The 23,395-nt window shown below is 41.1% G+C and overlaps 1 protein-coding gene across 1 annotated transcript; it reads right to left on the minus strand.

The window, feature by feature from the left end:
- Positions 1 to 21,929: 21,929 nt before the first annotated feature.
- LOC138756076 (olfactory receptor class A-like protein 1) lies at positions 21,930 to 22,954 on the minus strand. Its single transcript, XM_069922743.1, has one exon. It carries the CDS (start codon positions 22,899 to 22,901, stop codon positions 21,930 to 21,932), a length of 972 nt encoding a protein of 323 aa, XP_069778844.1. The 5' UTR covers positions 22,902 to 22,954.
- Positions 22,955 to 23,395: the final 441 nt, after the last annotated feature.

Genomic DNA, 23,395 nt, shown 5'->3' on the forward strand with positions numbered 1-23,395 from the left:
GTGCCAGAATTTCATGTCCTCCGCCATTATGCCACAAAGATGAAACTGGATTTCAGCCTGAATAAGCCATATCTGAGGTATCCAAGGTGATGGGTCCAGAAAGGAGGCAAATGAAGTCCCACTGCATTGACTGCCACCATAGCAGCAGCTGCCACTGCTGCTGTAGCTGTGTCCATTATAACTGTCGACTCAAGCTTCGGCTGAATCTTGTAGTCAGGGTCACCAATTGTAGCCACTACTACGGTAGAGCTACTAAAGTAATATACACACACACACACACACACACACACACACACACACACACACACACACACACACACACACACACACACACACACACACACACACACACACACACACACTCAAGTCAACTCAAGACTGACTTTATTCAGATTTTACAATCTTTTATACCCCGCACTCCCCGGGACAAGGTAGGCCATTGCTATTCGAGTGCTTTTGATCCACAGGACCAACAGGTTTAAATTGATCCTTGTGAGCGCCCCATGCCCCATGCAGGATACTCAGCAGGACAACGTGCCGTTCTCTAGCATGCAGTACTGCTTCGTTAGGTGAGTATTCATCTGTTTGTACAGTTGTTCCGTGGCCCGCAGAACCATGCGGCAATGGTTCATGACATCGAGCTACATGCTCACTCGGCCCACTACACAGCCGCTACAGGAACATAATTTAACTTGTGCAGATTATCTAAATTTTTATCAGTTCTAAACCTAAATATTTAATTGGATTATATGTCCACTTAAATTGATAATTTCCTTCTACTAACAGCATAACTTCACTTTTATCCCAATTAATTTTATAACCAGATATTTCCCCATAATCTTGTAACTTTTTATATAAAGAAATTAAAGAATTTTCAGGGTCTGTTTTATAAATCAATACATCTAATTTTATACTCCTTCTTATTCACTTTAATTCCTTTAATACTTATTGATTGTGCCAATGGTTCAATTGCTAAAATAAATAATGCAGGAGATAAGGGACAACCCTGTCTAGCCGATCTTGTTAATGAAAAAGAAGAAAGTTTCCATAAGTAACTACTCTCGCCAAAGGATTTCTATATAAAGCTTTAATCCAATTCATAAATATTGGTCGAAATTGAAATTTTTGTAAAATCTTAAATGAATAATTTCATTCTAATCTATCAAAAGCCTTTTCAGCATCTAACAATAAAAATAATGCTAGATCCGATTGCCTCTGAGAACTATGAATTAAACTAATTAATTTATCTATGTTATCAGCTGAATATCTTTTCTTGATAAATCCAGATTTATCTAAATTAACCAACTCAGGTAAGTATCCATTTACTCTATTAGCCAAAACTTTAGCAACAATTTTATAATCAATATTTAATAACAATGTGGGTCTATAAGGTTCAGGTTCTAGTAAATTTTTTATTCTTCTTAGGTATAAACTGTTATTACAGCATTTGAAAAAGATTCTGGTAATGAACAAGTTACCATCACTTGTTTAAATATTTCCATTAATAGAGTCATCAACAAGTCTTAACTTTTTATAAAATTCAGATGTAAACCCATCTTCACCAGATTTACCTATTTGCATAGAATTTAAAGCCTTAGTAACTTCTTTCAACCTAAATGGAGAATCTAAATCCTTCCGAGCTTGGCAATTCAAAGATGGAAGTTGAAGCTTCTGTAAAAAAATCATTAATTTCTTCTTCATTATTCAATGATTGTGATGAATACAACTTAGTATAATACTCTCTAAAAGAATAATTTATATCCAGTAATTTATGTAATTTGTGAATTCTTCTTGACAGCATTAATAATCCTTGATGATTGCTCCGTTTTCAATTGCCAAGCGAAAACCTTATGTGCTCGTTTTCCTAATTCATAATATTTTTGTTTAGTTCTATCAATTAATTTCTCAATCCTATATGTCTGAATTGAATTATAATGCATTTTTTATTTATAAATTCTAACCTTTTTTTCTGATGGGTTTTTTTGTAATTTATTTTCCAAAATTACCATTTCCTTCTCTAATTTTTCTTTATTTTAGTCGAATAACTTATTATTTGGCCTCTTAAATAAGCTTTTAATGCATCCCATAAAACAAATTTATTATCAACTGAATTAATATTTGTATCTAAATACATCTGTATTCTCATAAAATCACAAAATTCTGTTTTTTTAATAATGATGCATTAAATCTCCATCTATAAACTGATTCAATTCTATCAGAATTTAAACATGACATCAATAATGGTGAATGGTCTGATACAATTCTAGGATTATATTGTACATACTCAATCCTTCCTTGAAAATGAGCCAAAATTAAGAAAAATCTATTCTAGAATAAGAATTAAACCAATAAGAATAAAATGAATAATCTCTCTCTTTAGGGTTCAATTTCCTCCAAATATCTACCAAATTTAACTCTTCCATTAATGTCAATATTCTTTTAGCCATTTTCATTAAAGATTTTGTAGATTTATCTAAAATTGGGTCCAAACAGCAATTAAAATCTCCACTGATTATCATATTTCCATTTACTTGTGCCAAATTTTAAAAAAAACATCTTGAATAAATTTTTGATCATCCATATTAGGAGGAGACACATTCATAAAAATCCAAAATTCTGAATAAATTTGATAATTTACCAACACAAATCTTCCAACAGGATCAATAACTTTTGATTGTAATTTAAATGGCAAATTTTTGTTAATTAAAATAGCTACTCCTCGTGCTTTAGAATTAAAAGACAAAGCTAACACTTGACCAACCCATTCCCTCTTTAACTTTTGATGTTCTTTCTCTGTTAAATGAGTTTCCTGTAAAAAAAGCAATATCTATGTTCAACTTCTTGATGTAAACTAAATCCCTCTTCCTTTTAATTGAGCCCATTCACATTAAATGTTACATAATTCAAACCTTTTGTTACCATAATTTAATTTAACAAATACTCAATTCTCCTCTCCACCTCAGGTCGATCCAGCTCCACAACCAACTTTCAAAACATATCATCTCCACAACCAACTTTCAAAACATATCATCTCCAAAGATAGGAAGTAAGAAACCCCAAAAATAATTAGGTCAGTGCTAACTCCCTTAATTACGAGAAGTGGCTCTCGTCACTTGTGGCACGAGGCCTCGGAAGAGGAAAGCAGAAAAAAGGAGAATCTGCCTCCCCCAGACAAAATATCAAAATTTAATTTCGATCAGTCAAGTACGAGAAGCTTCTTCAAGGTCTCTATTAACTTGATCATCATCAATTTTAACTTGAAGCTCAGTCGGCTGTCTTCCTGGTAAAATCCTTCCTTTCAATTTTTCTTGATCCACTTCCATTTGTTGAGACGTATAAGATTGACTTCCATTCTGCTTAATATTAGGCAATGAATTAGCAAATTCCAAAACTTGAGACTCATTAGCAAATAATTGTGGTTGGAATTGTCCAAAAAAACTGGATATCGAAAAGCAAATCTATATCCCTTCTTCCACAAAACTGACTTTGCTGGATTGAATTCTTTTCTTTTTTTGACAATTTCATGACTCAAATCTGCAGAAAAGAATATTCTATTACTCTGGATCATTAAAGGGCTTTGTTGTTCCCTGGCTTTTTGAACTACCATTTTCAAGATCATGTCTCTATCTTCAACAGAGGAGGAAGAAGAAGACGTAGGAGTGGAAGAAGAAAGCCTTGTGCCACAATCACAGGGAGAGGAATCAGAAGAAGGAGGAGAACTAGAGAGTTCTAGAGAGTTTAATCAAAGTAGAGTGTGGTGATTGTCCCAGATATGTTTTTTTTTTTCCTTAGAGCTCTTATCAAGCTCCAAACCATTTAGAAAATTCTCTGGTCCCAAAATTTCAGACAGCCAATTTTGAAAAAAATTGTACTGTATTATTGCCTTCAAAGTCCTCAGGCAGACCAACAATTTTTACGTTATTTCTTCTACTATGACTTTCCAACATGTCAACTTTTTGCAATAAATTTTTCTTCTGTATTTCCCACGACGTAAAAGAATCTTTTATCTTATTAACTGTATCTTTGCATTCTTCTACCTCCATATGACATTCCTGAAAATCTTCTTCAAATTTTTGAACATTAATTTTAATTTTATCAACAGATTTATTACACTTTGCCATATCTGTCTTCATTACAGTCATTTCTTCTCTAATAGCTCCGAGTTGAGTGGTAAAATCTGCTTTCACTTCAGCAAAGTTTGCATCCATTTTTTCACCAATTGAATACATTTTTTTAAACATCTGTGGATCATGAGGTTTTGGGGGCAACATAATATGCACCCATTTTACCTTGAATATATTGGTCTCCTCCTTCTTCTGATTCCTCTCCCTGTGATTGTGGCACAAGGCTTTCTTCTTCCACTCCTACCTCTTCTTCTTCCTTCTCTGTTGAAGTTGCGAAAGGTTCAAATTGCTCGTGGGATTTACGCTTAGCCCTTGTTTGACCTGCAATCACAGAAGAAGTCGGGTCCGCAGACTCCAACTCGATCACTTCCATAGTGCACATGCGTGAAGTTCTGCGCATGCGCGTTGTTTCTACAATCAGCTCTGTAGTTTTCTTCCGTGCTCCAGCGCCATCTTCTCGAGCTTCCCAAGAAGGTGGCACTGGAGTTTGGATTCTTACCCGTGGAGCCTTTGAAGATCGAGGCTGGAGAGGAACCAGGATCGGAGGCTGAGTCTTCAAGATAGGCCCAGTTTCTTCCATCACAGTCTTCAGTTACAGCTGATTTTTTTGCAACCATCTTTTAAGACTTCTAGAAAAATTTTAAAGTTATCTAATACTTTTTAAAAAAATGTTTAAAGTCGGGTATGAATTAATTTTGCCAGGAGAGGTGTTTTCCATGTCTTCTCCCTACGCCATCACGCCATGCCCCCGGCTGAGCATTTTTAAGTTCTTGGGAACCACTATCTCGGAGGATCTTTCCTGGATCCAACACACTAATGGTGTCATCTAAAAAACATGTCAGTAGCTCTACTTGCTCAGGAATTTGCTGAGGTTTGGTATGTCTATGAAAACCCTGGAAAATTTCTTCGGATATATGGTGGAAGTGTACTGACTGGCTGCATCACGGTGTGGTATGGAGACACCAATACTCCTGAGTGTAAAGCCCAGCAAAAGGTAGTGGATACAGTCCACAACATCACTGGCAAAACCCTTACCATGGAGAACATCTACAGGGAATGGTGTCGTCGGAGAGCCACAGGAATCATCACTCTCTGTTCTTGCTGCTACCATCAGGAAAGAGGTACAGGTGCCACAAGATTTGCACCACTAGGTTCAGGGACAGTTGCTATCCCTCCACCATCAAGCTCCTCAACAACAAACTCAATCATTTACTAATTCTTACTTTAGCAATTTTTTTCTCTCTCTCTGAAGTGCACAGTCAGTTTGTTTACATTTCTTTATTTGTTTACATGTGTATGTTGAGTATAGATTTTTTGCAATAGCAATAAGTGAAAAAGTATGTCATGTATGTTCTCTGACAATAAATCTGAAGTTTCAATCTTCACTCTTCTATGGCCTGCACAGTTAATAGCCTGTCTCAGTGTTTTTAATCATCGCAGCTGTATCCAACCACCATATCTTCTGGCATTGAGTTCCTGTGATAGTACAGATTCTATCACCAATGTGTATATGAGAGGAGATCTTATAGAAACATATAGGATTATGAAGGGTATGAATAGGATAGATGTAGGAAGGTTTTTTTGAGCTGGCCAGGGAAACTAAAATGAGAGGACACAGTCTCAAGATTCGGGGGGAGTAGATTTAGGACAGAGATAAGGAAAAATAGTTTTTCCCGAGAGTAGTGAATGTTTGGAATTCTCTAACCAGGGAAGTGGTTGAGGCTGCCTCATTAAACATATTTAAAATTCGGTTAGATAAATTTTTACATGATAGAGGAATTAGGAGATATGGGGAGAAGGCAGGTAGGTGGAGTTAGGTCATAAATTAGATCAGCCATGATCGTATTGAATGGCGGAGCAGGCTCGATGGGCCATTTTTGGCCTACTCCTGTTCCTACTTCCTATGTTCCTATGTAAAGATTGTAGTGTAGGATGACTGTGATTGGCTGAGGGTGTAGCCACACCTACTGGCAGGTCTTAAAGGATTGCTCCTAGTCAGACCAGGTCATTCTGGACTGGTCGACCTACATGTGATATGCTCCAGTCTTTTAGTTAATAAAAGCCTTGGTTTGGATGAACAAGCCTTTGGTTCTTTTGACATGCTCTACAGTTCCTGATATCACTCTCTGCAAAAAATAAATTCCCCTTAAGTCCCCTATAAATATTGTTTATCCCACCTTAAATCTGTGCCCTCTTGTTTTTGATACTTTTACCATGGAAACAAAACATTTCTGACTATCTACCTTATCTATGCTTCTCATAATTATACATACTTCAATTGGGACATCCATAATTTTATATACTTCTATTGGGTCATCTATGCTCCAGGGGTTAAAAAAAAACATAGCTAATCCAATCTCCCATAACTAAAATTCTCCAATCCAGGCAACATTCTGGTAAATATTTCTGCAGGCTCTCCAGTTAATCACGTCCTTCCGATACTCTGGCATCCAAAAGTGTACTCAATATTCCAGGTGCAGTCTAACCAAGGGGTTTGATCATCTGAATTAAACTCAAATTTCCATATCTGTTTTCATTAGTTCATTGATCCAAGCTCTTTACTTTCCAGCACAAACTATAAATCACACAAGTGACTCTTTTGTCTTAAAACTGCTACAGACACATGTCATATGGGAAAAAATAGAACACTTGCAGCCTAAAATAAGTCCTTACAACTTGAATCTTGTGCATCTTATTCCCTCTCATAGCTTTCTTACTTTATTGTTGCTCATCAGTTTCCTTTGGTCCTTACAATATAGAAAGAATGTGAGGGCATTAAATACCCTTTTTTCTTTTTTTCTTTCTTTGGATCTTGCCATCAATGACAAATCATTTGTTTTATTGCCCATAATCGTCTTGCCCCTTTATTAAAGTGCACCTGGAAACACATGACAAATGAATACTAGAGGATTGATGGAGGAAGATCAAGATAAATTTACCTTGTGGGCTCTATCCCCCTCTGCTTCTCCAATGCCAACTTATTCAGCCCAAAATTGATTATGATTCCTAACTTGGGATCCTGTCAACTTTGTCAAATGTTAAAGTGGACCTGAAAACACTTGACAAAAGAACATAAATACAGCTGCCAAGTGGTTTATATTTGTTTTGCAAAGCATGAGAACTCCATTACAGGAAGAGGCACTGCCGCCTGCAGCAAATCTCACCACAAGGGAGTCTGCCATCTGGCTCAAAGATTGCATATCAATACAGACAAATTTCCAGCCCTCCAGAACATTCGAACAAACTGCTTCAGATAAATACATTTCTTAGAATTCTCTTGGGAGTCATATCAGGGTCGTATCCCTTACCCAATGGATTATAGTATTTTACTGTCTTTAGCCAAATATGGAGTTGTTTTTGTTCTTCGACCTTGTTGAATTACATATCAAAACATACCATACAATCTCTTGCGATATTATTTTGGTTACTACTTTAAAACTTACATTCTCACCTTTAGGGGGCAGTTAAGACACAACTGCATTGGTGGCTCTTGAGTTGCATGCAGCAGAGACTGAGTATACCTGGCAAATTTTCTTCCCTGAAAGACTTTGGTGAGCAGATGTGTTTTTGCTAACAATTCAGTAAGTGTGTTCAGTTTTAAACTCAAGGCTCTTTTGTATTACTTAGAATTGGTTATGTTATTCCAAAGGGCATCTCTCCATTGATTCACTGTGGTTTTATATGCCTTCCTTGCTGTTTTATTGTATATTACTGTTACAAAGCTTAGAATCCAAAATGATTTTATACCAGACTTCCCATATTCGGAGATTTACTGTATATCTGCCAAATTCTATGTTTTCTTTTCTATTACACGTTACAAAATTGTTTAATTTAGTTGTATTGTCTCCACTAATTTTTGCCAAGAAAATTGAATTAGATTGTGGATAATGGAAGACCCATTGCAGGATTTAGTCACAAACCACATGCTTTTAGCGTGTATTCTATTTAAAAAATACTTCATTCTGTTGTCAAAGCTTATTTCTCACTATTGTATTGACAGTTTTCAGAATGAGGTACTTGAGTATTCTTCATGACAGGCCTTTCTAGTAAAATCCTGCTGCTGTGTTCACAACCAATAGAAACAAAACCAAAATTTGTTTAGATAAAATTAAAGATGAGTGAAAGGCTGTACAAATAAGTATGCACTGAGGAATAGTGATTTATGAAAAATGATGTGTTGTGGTTCACTCATCCGTGCAGTGCCTGAGAGTTAATGCATCTGGATCATTTGGAAGTTTATTTTACATAAGACTAATGTGTTTACTCTTTTATAATCCATTCAGCATCTCACAATTTATGGCCTCTTCTATTAGATTAGTCCATTGTATAACTACCAGTATCCATTATTCAATATTTGCTGGTCTTTTCTCTTTGCTGTATAATTCCTAAGTTTATTACAATGTATTGCTTCTCATTCACTAGCAACGATGCCTTGAATTACACATTGTTAAAGATACTGAATCACACTTTAAATATGAAGTTTTGCTAATCGATCTAATTGTGTTACTATGGTGTGAATTGGTGTAGAATCTCTCATTGACACTTATTTTTAGTTCGGTAGGAGGTGAATTTGCATTTTTATTTCTGTGTGAGACAATGTAGCCAAAAGCAACGAAACTGATGCACCATCAATAATGTCAAAGAAATGAAGTTGTAGAGAAACTGATAAGCTTTTATTCACAACAGGATGGATGTCTGTCCATGCTGGTCGAATGTCCTGGACTGAGGAGGGGGCTGTGGGAGGACCCTCAGGCACAGTTAGTAAGGGGCATGTTCTAGCACATCCAAACATATGTACAGCACATCCAAACATATATACAGTGATTTACCACAGAAACAAAGGGAGATTTTCTTTGTTTCACAGCCTACAGAAAGTGGCATCACAAGTAATACCAGAATTTATCATCCATATCCCCAGTTACCCTTGAAAATTATAGAATGATTACAGCAAAGAAGAAGGCCTTTTTGTCTATTGTTTCCAAGCCAACTTTCTATCAGAACAAATAATTAGCCTTTCCTCGAGCCTTGCACTTTATTTCACTGTATGTATGGATAGGATACATTCCATGGTGCATCTCCAAGCAATTAGAAAGAGACATTGAGGACACACCAAATATCTTAAGATTTCTAAGAAAGTAAAGATGTTGGTGCAACTTCTTGGACCAGGACAAATTGTTGATGAAAGCTATCTCCCAGGAGAAGTGGAGATTCCGGATGAAAATGGAAACAACAAGATACCCAACAAATGTGGCAGGGCCTGATTGCCATATCCGGCTACAAAACCTAATCTGGTGAAGTAGCAAACAGCAAAGCTTGCTCCCGGAGGAACTCAATACCTTCTACATCTGATTTGATTAAAGTAAATGAAGAATCACCCCTCCAAACATCCATGTCCCCTGATGATCCCATCCTGTCTGTATCTGAGGATATTGTGCATGCAGGAGGAATCCGAGGAAAGCATCCAACCCGGACGGAGTACCCGGCCGAGTATTAAAAATCTGTGCTGACCAACTTACCAATGTATTCACAGATATCCGGCCCGGATGGAGGACCCAGCTGAGTATTAAAAATCTGTGCTGACCAATTTACCAATGTATTCACAGATATGGTACCCGGCTGAGTATTAAAAATCTGTGCTGACCAACTTACCAAGGTATTCACAGATATCCGGCCCAGATGGAGTACCCAGCCGAGTATTAAAAATCTGTGCTCACCAACTTACCAAGGTATTCACAGATATCATACCCGGCTGAGTATTAAAAATCTGTACTGACCAACTTACCAAGGTATTCACAGATATCCGGCCCGGACGGAGTACCCAGCTGAGTATTAAAAATCTGTGCTGACCAACTTACCAAGGTATTCACAGATATCCGGCCCGGATGGAGTACCCGGCCGAGTATTAAAAATCTGTGCTGACCAGCTTACCAAGGTATTCACAGATATCTTCAAGATCTCTCTCCAGCAGGGTGTGGTACCCACCTGTTTCAAACATACCAGTGCCCAAGAAGAGTGCAGTAACCTGCCTTAATGACTCTCAACCAGTCGCACTTACATCAACAGTGATGAAGTGTTTTGAAAAGCTGGTGTTGAAGCATATTAGCTTCTGTCTGAGCAATGATATTGATACGTTCTAGTTTGCCTATCGTAGCAACAGGTCTACGGTGGATGCCATCTTACTGACTCTACACAAAGCCCTGGGACACCTGGACAGTAAAAATGCATTAATCAGGATGCTCTTCATCAACTACATTTTGGCATTTAACACCATCATCCCCTCAAAACTGATCAGCAAACTCCAAGACCTGGGACTCAACACTACATTATGTAATTGGATCATGGATTTCCTCACCTCCAGACCATAATCAGTAAGGACTGGTAAGAACAGCCCTCCACAATCTCCATCAGTACTGGAGCACCACTGGGCTGTGTTCTTAGACTCTGCTCTACTCACTTAACACATACGACTGTGCAGCTCAGTACGACAATAACACCATTGACAAATACCATGGTAGTGGGTGGTATAAAGAAGAGTGATACAGGGTGGTATAAAGAAGAGCATACAGGATGGAGATTGAAAACTTGGCTGAATAGTGAACCAACAACAACCTTGCACTCAGTGTCACCAAAACTAAGGAGCTGATTGTTTACTTCAGGAAGCCTGAAATCTGAACTTCGAGTTGTCTGCCATCTCCACTTCAGCACCACTGATGCAAGCAGGGGCATATGCTGTGCCTTGCTTACTAAAATCGATGACCAGCTCCTATGTTTTGTTGATCTTGAGGGGGAGACTGGCATCATGCTAATTAGACCCTCTGTTTCCGTTAGATCTCGCCTACAAAGGCAATGTCTTCTGCAAATTCTTAGATGGAGTTAGAGCAAAATTTGGTTGGTATTATTGGAGCTGAAAATCATCCAAAAATTAACAAGTCATTGGCCTTTGGCTGTCCAGAGGTTAAACTACATAACAGTTAACTATCATAAATTCTATTTGCAATGGATTATTAAAATACCCTTTCAACATAAACTATTGACTGTGGAGTTGTAGGTGAAATGCATCAGAATGTAAGGGCCATTACAGCCATCTCTTTGCATGGAGCCAGATAATTTGAATGAGGTCCTAAATAAATACTTTTCATTAGTATTAATAAAGAAGACAGATTTTCCACTTGGAGAAATCAGTGAAGGGATAAGTTAAAGTCTCCATAAATAAATGCAAAGTACTTGATGTAGTAACAGTCTTTAACCACCAGGGTAAGATGGGATTGATCCCAAGTTGCTGCTGGAAGCAATGGAAGAGATTCCTGGGGCTTTGTCTGAGATTTTTAAATCTTCACTGGACACATGAGATATCTTATGATGGGAGTACAGCCAATGGGTCCAATTTTTCAAGAAAATCAGCAGGAAATAATTTGGTAATTCTTAACCTGTGTGCCTAACATTAGTGGTAGGGAAGATACTGGAAACATTTCAGAAGAAAAGGACTAATCGTCATTTGGAAAGGCAGGGACTACTCAAAGACATCCAACATGGCCTTGTTGAAAGCAAATCTTGTCTAACAAATTTGACTGAATTATATGAAGAATCAGAAACATGTAGTAGGTGTGCTTTAGATGGACTTTAGTAAAGCCTTAGATGAGGTCTTCATGAAGAGCCTTCATCTAGAACATCGACTCTCCATTCCCCCCTCCCAATGATCTTGCACAACCCATTGAGTATCTCTAGCAACATTTTTTTTAATCCAGATTCAAGCATCTACAGACTCTTGTGTTCCTCACATAGGAGACTGTTTCAAAAGGTTAGTACTCATTGAGTCTGGGGCAAACTGGATCCATAATTGGTTGGCAGATGGAAACAGAGTGCAATGGTAGATGGTTGTTTTGTGCTTGGATACTTATGTGTCATGTAATCGCACAAGGATTGATGCTGGGGCCTCTGCTGTTTATAATGTACTTGAATGACTTGGATGTAGCTGTGAGAGGCCAGGTCTGTAAATTTGTGAATGTCACAAAGAAGGTTGGAGTCGTTGACAGTGAGGAAGGTAGCCTTAGGCTGATGTGTTGATAGAATGGACAAGACAAAGAAGATGATCATGGATTTCAGGAGGACCTGGAACAACCACCCTACATTACACATCAACAACTCTGTAGAACAGAGAACAATACAACACAGTGCAGGCCCTTTGGCCCTTGATGTTGTGCTGACCCATGTATTCCTTCCAAAAATAAGTTCTAAACCCTCCCTACCCTTTAACCCTCCATTTTCCTTTCATCCTTGTGTCTCTCTAAGAGTCTTTTAAATGCCCCCAGTGTTTCAGCTTCCACCACCATCCCCAGTTAGACATTCCAGGCACCCACAATTTTCTGTGTAAAAAAAAATACCCCTGATGTCTCCCCTAAACTTCCCTCCCTTCACTTTGCACATATGTCCTCTAATGTTTGCTGATCCTGCCCTGGGAAACAGGTGCTGGCTATTTATGCCTCATTATCATAGAGACCTCCAAAGTGAAAAATCCCAGCTCTGATAATCTTGCCTCATAAGATTTGTTTCCCAATCCAGGCAGTATCATGGTAAATCTCCCCTGCACCCTCTCCTTATAATGAGGTGACCAGAACTGAACACAATTCTCCAATTGCGGTCTCACCAGAGATTTGTAGAGATGCAACATGACCTCTCTACTCCTGAATTCAACCCTCCTGTTAATGAATCCCAGCCACACATAGGTCTTCTTAACTATCCTATCAACCTGTGTGGCGAACTTGAGGGATGTATGGATTTGTAATCCAAGGTACCTCTGTTCATCTACACTCTTAGTAACTGACCTAATAGGATCTATCAATAATTCCAAAGCTGTAGAGTGAGGAACAATAGGCTTTATTATACTTTAGACTTGTAGCTGACCCAATTCTATGTGCTCAACTGAGGACAGGGAGAGGGAGGTCAACCTTTATTCCAGGGTCACAAGGGGAGGAATTACCAGGGAGTGAGTCACCACTGGGGGACGAGCCAGCTATCCATTGATAGCCATATATTCACATAATCATATCACCACATTCACCCCCTCTTTTAAAACAAAACCCCTCCGGGTTAAAAATCCTAGAAGGTGGTCTCCTTTGCCTCTATGACTGGCACACTTCCGCCAGTGGTATAATGATCGGTTCCATTGCTGGTCATGTGTCCTGAAGCTGAGGATGGAGGGCTGGCTCTGTTGGAAGTGGGGCTTGGTTGAATATGGGGGCAGTCGTGGAGGTCGGAGCAGCTAGAGCAGCATCCAGGGATATGACATGGTGGGTAGGGGTAGGTCAATGACCTTCACCATCCATGAAGGGGGCAGTATTGGTGTAGGTAGGGCCTGGGTTGAAGGGGGTTAGGAGCGGGCAGGAGTCTCCGGAATGCGCCAGGTCCCAGATGAGGACCGTGTCCTCATGGCCGTTCAGATACATCACATAGGCATACTGAGGGCGTGCAGGAATTCCATCTATTCAACCAACGGGTCGGACTTGTGACCCCTCGTATGTTTCCGCAGCAGGACGGGTCCCGGGGATGAGAATCAGTGTGGCAGTGTGGTTCTGGTCGCTGACTTCTTGGGGAAGGAAAACATGCGATCATGTGGGATTGTGTTGGTAGTGGTGCATAACAGAGATTGGATGGCATGGAGTGCTTCCAGCAGGACTTACTGCCATCGGGACACTTCCAGGCTCTTGGATTTGAGAGTCAGGGTGACAGCTTTCCAAACTGTAGTGTTTTCTCTCTCTACCTGACCATTCCCCCGGGGGATGTAACTGGTCGTCCTACTGGTAGCAATGCCTCTAGCCACAGGTACTGTCACTGTTCGTCAATCATAAAAGACTCTGGATGTAATTCAGGTACCCAAAGAGGGTAAATATGCTACAGAGCGCCTTTATGACAGTGGCTAAGTTCATGTCGGGACAGTGGATGGCAAAAGGGAACCTAGAGTACTCGTCAATGACGTTCAGGAAATATGCGTTCCTGTTGGACAAGGGCAGAGGCCCCTTGAAATCGATGCTGAGTCATTCAAAGGCGCATGTGGCCTTTATGAGGTATGATTTGTTGGGCCGGAAGAACTGTGGTTTGCATTCCGCACAGAACTAACAGTGTCTGGTTAATGACCTGACATCCTCAGTGGAGTAGGGAAGGTTCCAGGCTTTCATGAAGTGGAACAATCTCGTGACTCTGGGGTGGCAAAGGTCATCATGGAGGGACTGGAGGCGGCCAAGATCTGCGCTGGTGCATGTCTCACGGGATAGAGTGGGGGATCGTTAAGCTTGCCCGGCCAGTAGAGGATGTCATAGTTGTAGGTGGAGAGCTCAATTCTTCACCTCAGGATTTTGCCATTTTTGATCTTACCCCACAATTTGGTATTGAACATGAACGTAATGGCTCGTTGGTCCATTAGCAGGGTAAATCTCTTCCCAGCCAGGTAATGATGCCAGTGGCGTACCACCTCAACAACGGCCTGCACCTTCTTGAGACCACAGGCAGGGACTGGCTGAAGGTGATCCATGAGCTGGGGGTTTTATATAGTGATGGGTGGTTGGGGCCCCCTGAACCCCATCGTGACACTCCTGAACTGGCTTTGGAAGTCCAGCCCCAGAAGGAACAGTGCGCAGAGTTGAGACATTAACAGTTAATGGAAATTTTGATAACATTCACCTCGCACCATTAACGATGCAATACAATACCCACGGATCTCGGCAGATTGTTCCTTTGCGGCCATTGATATTATGCCACTCAGTTGGTCTGACAGAGAGAGAGAGTCTGTGAGCAGTGTCTGGGTGGATGAAGTTTTCAGAGCTTCCACTGTTGAACAGGCATTAGTTCATTTCCCATTTACCTCAATCACCATCAGTGAGTGGGTGATCAGGTGAGGGCTCCCTGATCCAAGATGAAGGATATTAGAACCAGAATGCCTTCACTGTCATTGGAGGAGCCGGTTCGGTAAGATTGTGGTTCCCATGTTGACCGTACAGTCAGACTGGGAGAGGTGAATAAAGAAGGCAGAAGTGATGTTGTCCTTGATGGTGGAAGTGGAATTGGGTAAGATGGTGACCCCTGGTCACACACATGGTTGAGCCATTTGAGGCTGGAAGAAACATCATCGCTGAAGGCTTCGACTTACACGCTCTCTTGTAGTGTCCTTTCTTCTCACATCCAGAGCTGGTGGTTTCTCTCGCCGGGCAGCGTCTCCGGGGGTGCTTCCACTGGCCACGGAATTAGAACTTCGGGTGCTCAGCTGTGGCAGCGGAGGTGGGGTCGGTTCTTTCCTGTACAGAGGTGGCCTACAACACCATGTCCCAAAATGGCTGCGCCCCTGGCCCACACGTGGAGGGCCCGTTGACAGCAGTGATGGATTCAGCGCTGTGGTGGGCTGAATCTAAAGTCCTAGTGAGCTGGAGGGCTCTCTGCAATGACAGCATGTCTTCCTCTAGCAGTGGCTAGTGGATGTAATCAGACCTCACACCAGCCACGCAGGCATCCCAGATCAGCTCTTCCACATACTGGGGCAGGGATATTGCCCATGAATTCTTGCCCCAGATCATGCAGAACCTGAAATAAATCTTTCAAAGACTCACCAGATTTCTGTTTTCTCAAGGTCAGGAGGTACCATGGGTAGACTTTGTTTACCCGCGGTCAGTAGAGGTTGCAGAGCTTGGTCATGGCTGCGGGATAAGTCGTGCAACCCTTGATCACCAAGTACACATGGCGGCTGACTTTCACTTGCATTAACTTGAGTTTCTTCTCATCAGAGTTCACGAGGCCCTCAGCAGCTTCCAGGAAGTCTATGAAGCACTCAATGCACTGCATGTACAGCTCCAGGGCTCTGGGAGTCTGTGGGTCAAGGTCTAGTCTGTCAGGTTGCAGCAGTTGGTCCATACCATGTGGAAGATTTAAAGTATAATAAATTGATCGGCTCTATCAATAACTCCAAAGTTTTATTATACTTTAGACGTAGCTGGCCCAATTCTGTGTGCTCGACTGAGGACAGGGAGAGGGAGGTTGACCTTTATTCCAGGTTCACAAGGGGAAGAGTTACCAGGGAGCGAGTCACCAGTGGGGGATGAGCCAGCTACCCATTGATGTCACATATTCATATCACCACATGACCCTGTACTCAGCCTTCTGGTTTGTCCTTCCAAAATGCATCTCCTCATACTTATCCAGATTGAAATCCATCCGCCACTTTTCTGCCCAACTCTGCATCCTGATGTAACCTTCGACAACTCTCAGCTCCATCCACAACTCCTCTAACCTTCATATCATCCGCAAACTTATTCATCCATCCTTCTGCCTCTTCATCCAGGTCATTTATAAAAATCACAAAGAGCAGGGGTCCCAGAACAGATCCTTATAGCACTCTACTAGTTACCAATCTCCAGGCAGAATACTTTCCTTCCACTAATACTCTCTGCTTTCTTCCTTCAAGCCACTTATTTATCCAAAAAGCCAATTTTCCACTGGTCCTGTGACTCATGACTTTCTGGATGACTGTCAGGAACCTTGTCAAATGCAGTGTAGTGGAGAGAGTGGAGATCACGAGTTCCTTGGAGTTCACTTAACTAGTGACCTATCGTGGGCACACATTTCCCCGTATGTCAGGACTGTACTTCCTGAGAAGACTGAAGCTACTGGCCACCGTTATATCAACCTTCTTCAGGAGCTCGTTTGAGAGTGGCCTGGCCAGCTGCATCACAGTGTGGTACGGTGCTGCAGAGAAATGGATCAGAGGTCAATCCACAGGACCATAAGAATGGCAGAGAGGATCATTGGAATCTTCTTCCCCCCTAGCGATGTGATCTACAGGGATCATTGTTTAAAGAGGGCATGCAAAATCATTGAGGACTCCTTCTATCCTACACAGAGCATTTTTCAGCTGCTCCCATTAGGGAAGAGATACAGGAATATCAGAGCCAACACCACCAGGCAGAGGAACAGCTTCTTCCCACAGGCAGTGAGAATGCTGAACAACCAAAGGAACTGCTCACACTAACCATCCAAGACCCTAATAGTCATGAAATAATATTATTTATTTATTTATGTGTATAGATGAAAGACCCTAAGGTGTTCTATGCATATGTGAAAAGCAGAAGGATGACAAGAATGAAGGTGGGGCCACTAAACGATAAAGGAGGCAACATGTGCCTGGAGGAGGAGGTCCTAAATGAATACTTTGCATCAGTATTCATAAGGGAAAAGGACCTTGATCAGGGTGAGGTCGGAATAGGATAGGCTTATGTGCTGGAAAATGTGGAGATTAAGGAAGAGGAAATGTTGGACTTTTTAAAAGCATCAAGATTTATAAGTCCCCGGGGTTGGATGTGATATTCCCCAGATTGCTGTGGGAAGTGAGGGAAGAGATAGCTGGGCCAGTAGCTATGACCACTGAGTCCTCTTTGGCCATGGGGAAGGTGCCGGAGGATTGAAGAATGGCAAATATAGACCCCTTATTTAAAAAAGATAATAGGGCAAATCTTGGGAATTGTAGACCGTGAGACTTTTGTCAGCCGTGTGCAAACTATTGGAGAGGATTCTTAAGGAGCATTTGGAGTAGTATAGTCTACTCAATGATAGTCAGCATGGCTTTGTGAAGGGAAGATCGTGCTTCATGAGTCTAATTGAGTTTTTAGTGAAGATCATGTAGGCAATTGATGAGGGTAAAGTGGTAGATGTGGTGTATATAGATTTTAGCAAGGCATTTGACAAGATCCCCATCGAGAGACTTGTTCAGAATGTCTTGAGGCATAGGATACATGAAACCTTGGCTGCATGGATAAAAAAAATGGCTTGCAGGTAGAAAGCAGAGAGTATTAGTGGAAGAAAAGTATTCTGCCTGGAAACCAGTGACTAGTGGAGTGCTGCAGGGATCTGTTTTGGGACCCCTGCTCTTTGTGATTTTTATAAATGATCTGGATGAAGAGGCAGAAGGATGAGTCAAGGTTTGCAGATGACACGAAGATTGGAAGAGTTGTGGATGGAGCTGAGAGTTGTCAATGGTTCAAGAGGATAGAGATAGGATGTAGAGTTGGGCAGAAAAGTGGATGGATTTCAATCTGGATAAGTGTGGGGTGATGCATTTTGGAAGGACAAACCAGAGGCTGAGTACAGCGTTAATGGTCGGTTACTTAAGAAGGTGGATGAAAAGAGGGACCTTGGTGTCCAAATCCATACATCTCTCAAGTTCATCACACAGGTTGATAGGACAGTTAAGAAGGCCTATGAGATGCTGGGCTTCATTAATAGGTGGGGTTGAATTCAGGAGTAGAGAGGTCATGTTACAACTCTTCAAATCTTTGGTAAGACCACACTTAGAGTATTGTGTTCAGTTCTGGGCACCTCATTATAGGAAGGATGTGGAAGTTAAGGAGAGGGTGCAGAGGAGATTTACCAGGATACTGTCTGGATTGGGAATCAAGTCTTATGAGGCAAGGTTAGCAGACTTTTCACTTTGGAGCATAGAAGGATGAGAGGAGACTTGATAGAGGTCTACAAGATTATGAGAGGCATGGATAGGGTGGACACCCAGCACTTGTTTCCTAGGGCAGAATCAGCAAACATCAGAGGACATATGTACAAATAGAAGGGAGGGACGTTTAGGGGAGACATCAGGGATAATTTTTTTTTACACCGAGAGTTGTGGTTGACTGCAATGGTGGTGGAAGCTGAAACACTGGGGGCATTTAAGAGACTCTTAGACGAACGCATGGATGAAAGGAAAATGAAGGTTGAAGGAGTAGAGAGGGTTTAGAACTTTTTTTTGGAAGGAATATATTGGTCGGCACAACATCAAGGTCCGAAGGGACTGTACTATATTGTTCTATGTGTCTGCATGACTTGCACCAAGCACCGGAGAACGCTGTTTCATCGGGTTGTACTTGTGCAATCAGATGACAATAAATTTGACATACACCATGAATAGAAAAGTCTTAATATGGAGTAATAGTCCATTGTTGAAAGCGGTAATGTGTGATTAGGAAGAAATATGGGATACTGGCGTTCACTAGTCAGAGCATAAAATACAGACATAGGAAGGTTATTCTCCAGCTTAATAAGACCTTTGTCAGACTCATTGTACTGAAGTGGGTGGAGAGGAGATTCGCCTGAGACAATTCACCTGGGATGGAGCAGTTTAGTTACGAGGAGAGATCAGAGAAGCTAGGTTTTTCTTCCGCAGAATGGGAGAGTTAAAAAGGGACATGATGGACGTACATACTGTGAGGCACAGTAACTGCAGGAAACATTCCCTCAAATCAGAGATAAAACTGGAGGATATAGATTTAAGGTAAGGGGAAGATATTCAAAAGGGAAATGAGGGGGATCTTCTTCACCCAGAGAGTGGTAAGTACCTGGAATGTACTGTCTGAGGGATTGATTAACCTGGGTCACTCATAGCATTTAATAAGTATCCAGATGAGTGCTTCATTTGCTTACACAAAGAGGGTTATGGTTAAAGTGCTGGGATAAGGAGTTAATGCAGAGGACAAAACAGACCGAATGTCCTGTTTCACGCTGTTTGCTTTTATGATTATTTGATTCTCTTAATGTTTCGAACCTGGGTGCTCCTACAATTTCACCAGCAGATTAACTAAGGAAAAAGGACTTTGTTTGACAAAAGAGCAATTTGAGATGAGTGATTTTTACTGTCCTCAGGCAGCTTGACATAACTGTTGATCTATATTTTCATGGGTCCGATCATTAACATTTCATGAGAATTATAGGAATACATTTTATTGCCTCTAAGGTTTTGTGTTGCATAAATCTCACTATATAACAATTGTTTGCTAATATCATTTTACAGAGTTAAATATGTAAACATAAAACTTCTGCATGGTCGCACTAACACTGCTCCACCTTAAAATCTAATAACTGTGGATTTGATCAAATGGCTTATAAGGTAATATTTTAACATTCATGCTTGACAGGTGCAATGAAGAGCCATGGGTCTTACTTTTTTAGATTTCAAACAATTCTTGCTTTGTCAAACTATCAAGAAAAAGTAATTGCTTTACACAATTCTACAAATAATTAGTTCACGAGAAGTTGCAGTTGCCACTTGAGTGCAAGTTAATTTTTCGAGGTGTCATCAAGAATATGGTAAATGAATATAATATGGAAAATAGTATAATTAAATAAATTGGTATAAAATAGAAAGATAGAGAATGTTTAAGTGGGTGAATAATTGAAATTTGTTGGTGTTCAGATAGTCTTTGGGTGTCCATTTGCATAAACCACTGAAAAATAACACACTGATTCAGCAAGCAATTTGGAAGGTCAATGGTAAACTGACCAGACCTGTCATGATCATTTTGCTTGATGGTTAAATTAGATACATCCTCATCATGGCTGAAATGGTCATGCACCCAGGACAATGCACCTGTTATTCTTTTCTCCCATTTTTGGTCTGCATAGGGGAGGGTGTGCACTCTGGTTTAAGCTCAACTGTTCTGGTGGTACAATACAGCCTTCTATGACCAGTGGGCAGTACAGTCATTGAATAGTTACCGACAGCGCCAGATTCTATAACAGCATTGTGCTAACCACTATGCTAACCATACCACACAATTTTGCCATAAACACTCTAATGTGTGTATGTGTGTGTGTAGGTGGGGAGAGTATTGGTGGGGTCTCACACCAAACCAGATTTGGACTTCTGATTCACAATGCCAGCCTTTGAATCCACCATTGAGTCTAATTAATATTAAAACTGCAAAATCAGTCTATGGTGCAAATTTCAATCTCGATCAATCTAGTGAACTTTTCCTGCACTTCCTCTATTGCAAATATATCCTTTCTTGCTCAGTATTCTCACTTTGCAGCTAAATAAAACTGACAATTTCACAACTTCTATAATCACTTTACACTTGCTTCTCCTCGGCCAAGGGACAGATTGAACAAGACATTTTCAGTAATGAGTACCAATTATATACCCAGAGGTCACAACGTTTTCAGGCATGAAACAGGGAAACAAGTAGACCAGGAGGACAGAGATTGTTAAAATGAGGATTCACGGGTTGGATGAAATTAAATATGAATCATTTTGTTTGGAAGTGTAAGATGTGGAATCAGAAGCAAATCATGAAAGGTGATGGGACAGACTGAGAAATTTGTTTAAAATGGACAAGCATGAGATCCTTGGCTTTATTAATGGAAGTATTCAACACAAGAGCATGAAATTATAACCCAGTGGTCCTCAACCTTTTTCCACTCACATACCATATTAAGTAATCCCTTACTAACCACAGAGCAACTATGGCATTCTCCGATATGGGTGCTCTATGGTTAGTAAGGGATTACATGGGATGATACGTGGTATTAAACTCCATTGAACCTTATCTGAGTACAAGATTGGATTGTGTTCAATGCAGCCTGCACCTTGCTTTCGGCTCCCAGGAGATGCCTCTGTATGGACTTGCGTTTGCACCCAGGGAGCTTCTAAAGTCTAGTGCTCCTCACCCATCACAACAGTCCTGCAAAGCAGAGCAATCTATGACCCGTGACTAAGCCACCAGTGGCTCAGACTGATTTTCTTCCCCCAGAACAAATTTGGGATCAAAGTGGTAATTCAACCAAATTCCTCCTTTCTACTGCACACAGATAATAGTTTAATATTCTTCCTTCTCCATACACTTGTCACAACTTCTTAACGTTCTATTTCAGTGGTTCTCAACCTTTCCCCCCCCCCCCCCCCCACTCACATACCACCTTAAGTAATCTCTTACTAACAACCACAGATCAACCATCTGGTTACTTTTGGACAAGTCATTTTTTTTTTAAAAAAACAGGACATGTCTAAATGTCCACATCTTGAAAGTTCGTGATTTGCCTCTGTTTCAAGCGCTTGCAGACTGGATTAAACACGTCTTTAACGTTCCTGTGACCAAAAACCAGGACGTAAGAGCTGGCTGAGTAGTAGAGGGAGGAGACGAAACTGGAAGTGTATCTCAGATTCTGGCTCCGCGCTGAGTCGGGCGCAATTTTTGCAATCAACATAATCCAGACGATGTCGTTCGAGATCCAGCAGGTCACGTAGATGCAGAGCAAGGAGACGAGGATCTGGGTGGCCTGGAGAGGGATCTTGTTGGCTGAGTTCAAACCCTGGCCGGCCGCCGCCACTCGCCTCTGGTGCTTGCACAGGAGCTGGAGGATCAAAACGTTCAGAACCACCACCCAGAGGATGGCAATGAGATCCAAGCTGACCGAGATGTAGGTCACAATGTCAGAGGCGGAGCTGCTGGACAAGCCGTTGCAACTGGAGCTGGTTATGTACTTCACCGGGCTGGACTCGTTCTCCTGCGACATGTGGATGATCTTGTCCAGCGTGTAGGGAATGTACAAGATGAAGCTCGTGAGCCACAGGGCGCTGATGGTCAGGTTGACATAACTGCTCTGGTGGCTACTGATGTAACTGGCCAGGGCGCAGCGGGGTCTGTTAATTTTGATCAAGTGCAGAAAACTGAGGTTGGAGACTGTCCAGATGCTGATGGACCTGAGCGAGGAGCTCAGGTAGACCAGGATAATGCAGCCGGTCTCCTCGAACAGTTCCACCCCGTAGAACATCAGCACTCGCGGGACGCCCTGGTAGAAGCAGAGCAGCAGGTTGACGAAGGTCTTGTTCACGATCACTCTGTCCAGCGGCGGGAAGCGCCTGTGTTTCACTGCGTGGCTGATGAACGCGTAGAGCACGATGACATTCCCCGTCGTGCCCAATAAAATCGTGGCCACAAACACCACCATGAAAGGAACCTGTTCTCCTTCCATCATCTTTCTCTTTCCTCCCCTGAGAACAAGCTAAGTCCTTCCTTATCGGACCGTGCTTCCTGGTGACTTATATTCAGTGGCTAAATGACGGAGCGATGCATACACTTGACCACATTGCCATGGGAACTGTCTGTCCGTGTCTGCCTGTGTGTCCGTGTCTGCCTGTCTGTGTGTGTGTGTGTGAGAGAGAGAGTTCATCATGCCTCTCTGTTTATCTGTGTGAATCCGTACGCGTTAATATGTGTGTCTGTCTGTGTCTACCTGTCTGCCTGTGTGAGAGAGAGTTCATCATGCCTCTCTGTTGATGTGTGAATCCGTACGCGTTAATGTGTTTTTTTAACTTTATTTAAAATTTTATGACATGAATAAAATAAAAATTACATTTAAAGAAATAATAAAAAATAAGATAATAAAAATTAGAATACTACATCATTAAACTACGCAAATTAACCCCCCCCCAATAATTATAACACAACATTAATCATCTAATTTAAAAT

This window comes from Narcine bancroftii, chromosome 3 (genome assembly GCF_036971445.1).
Source record: "Narcine bancroftii isolate sNarBan1 chromosome 3, sNarBan1.hap1, whole genome shotgun sequence".
Classification (NCBI taxonomy): Eukaryota; Metazoa; Chordata; class Chondrichthyes; order Torpediniformes; family Narcinidae; genus Narcine; species Narcine bancroftii.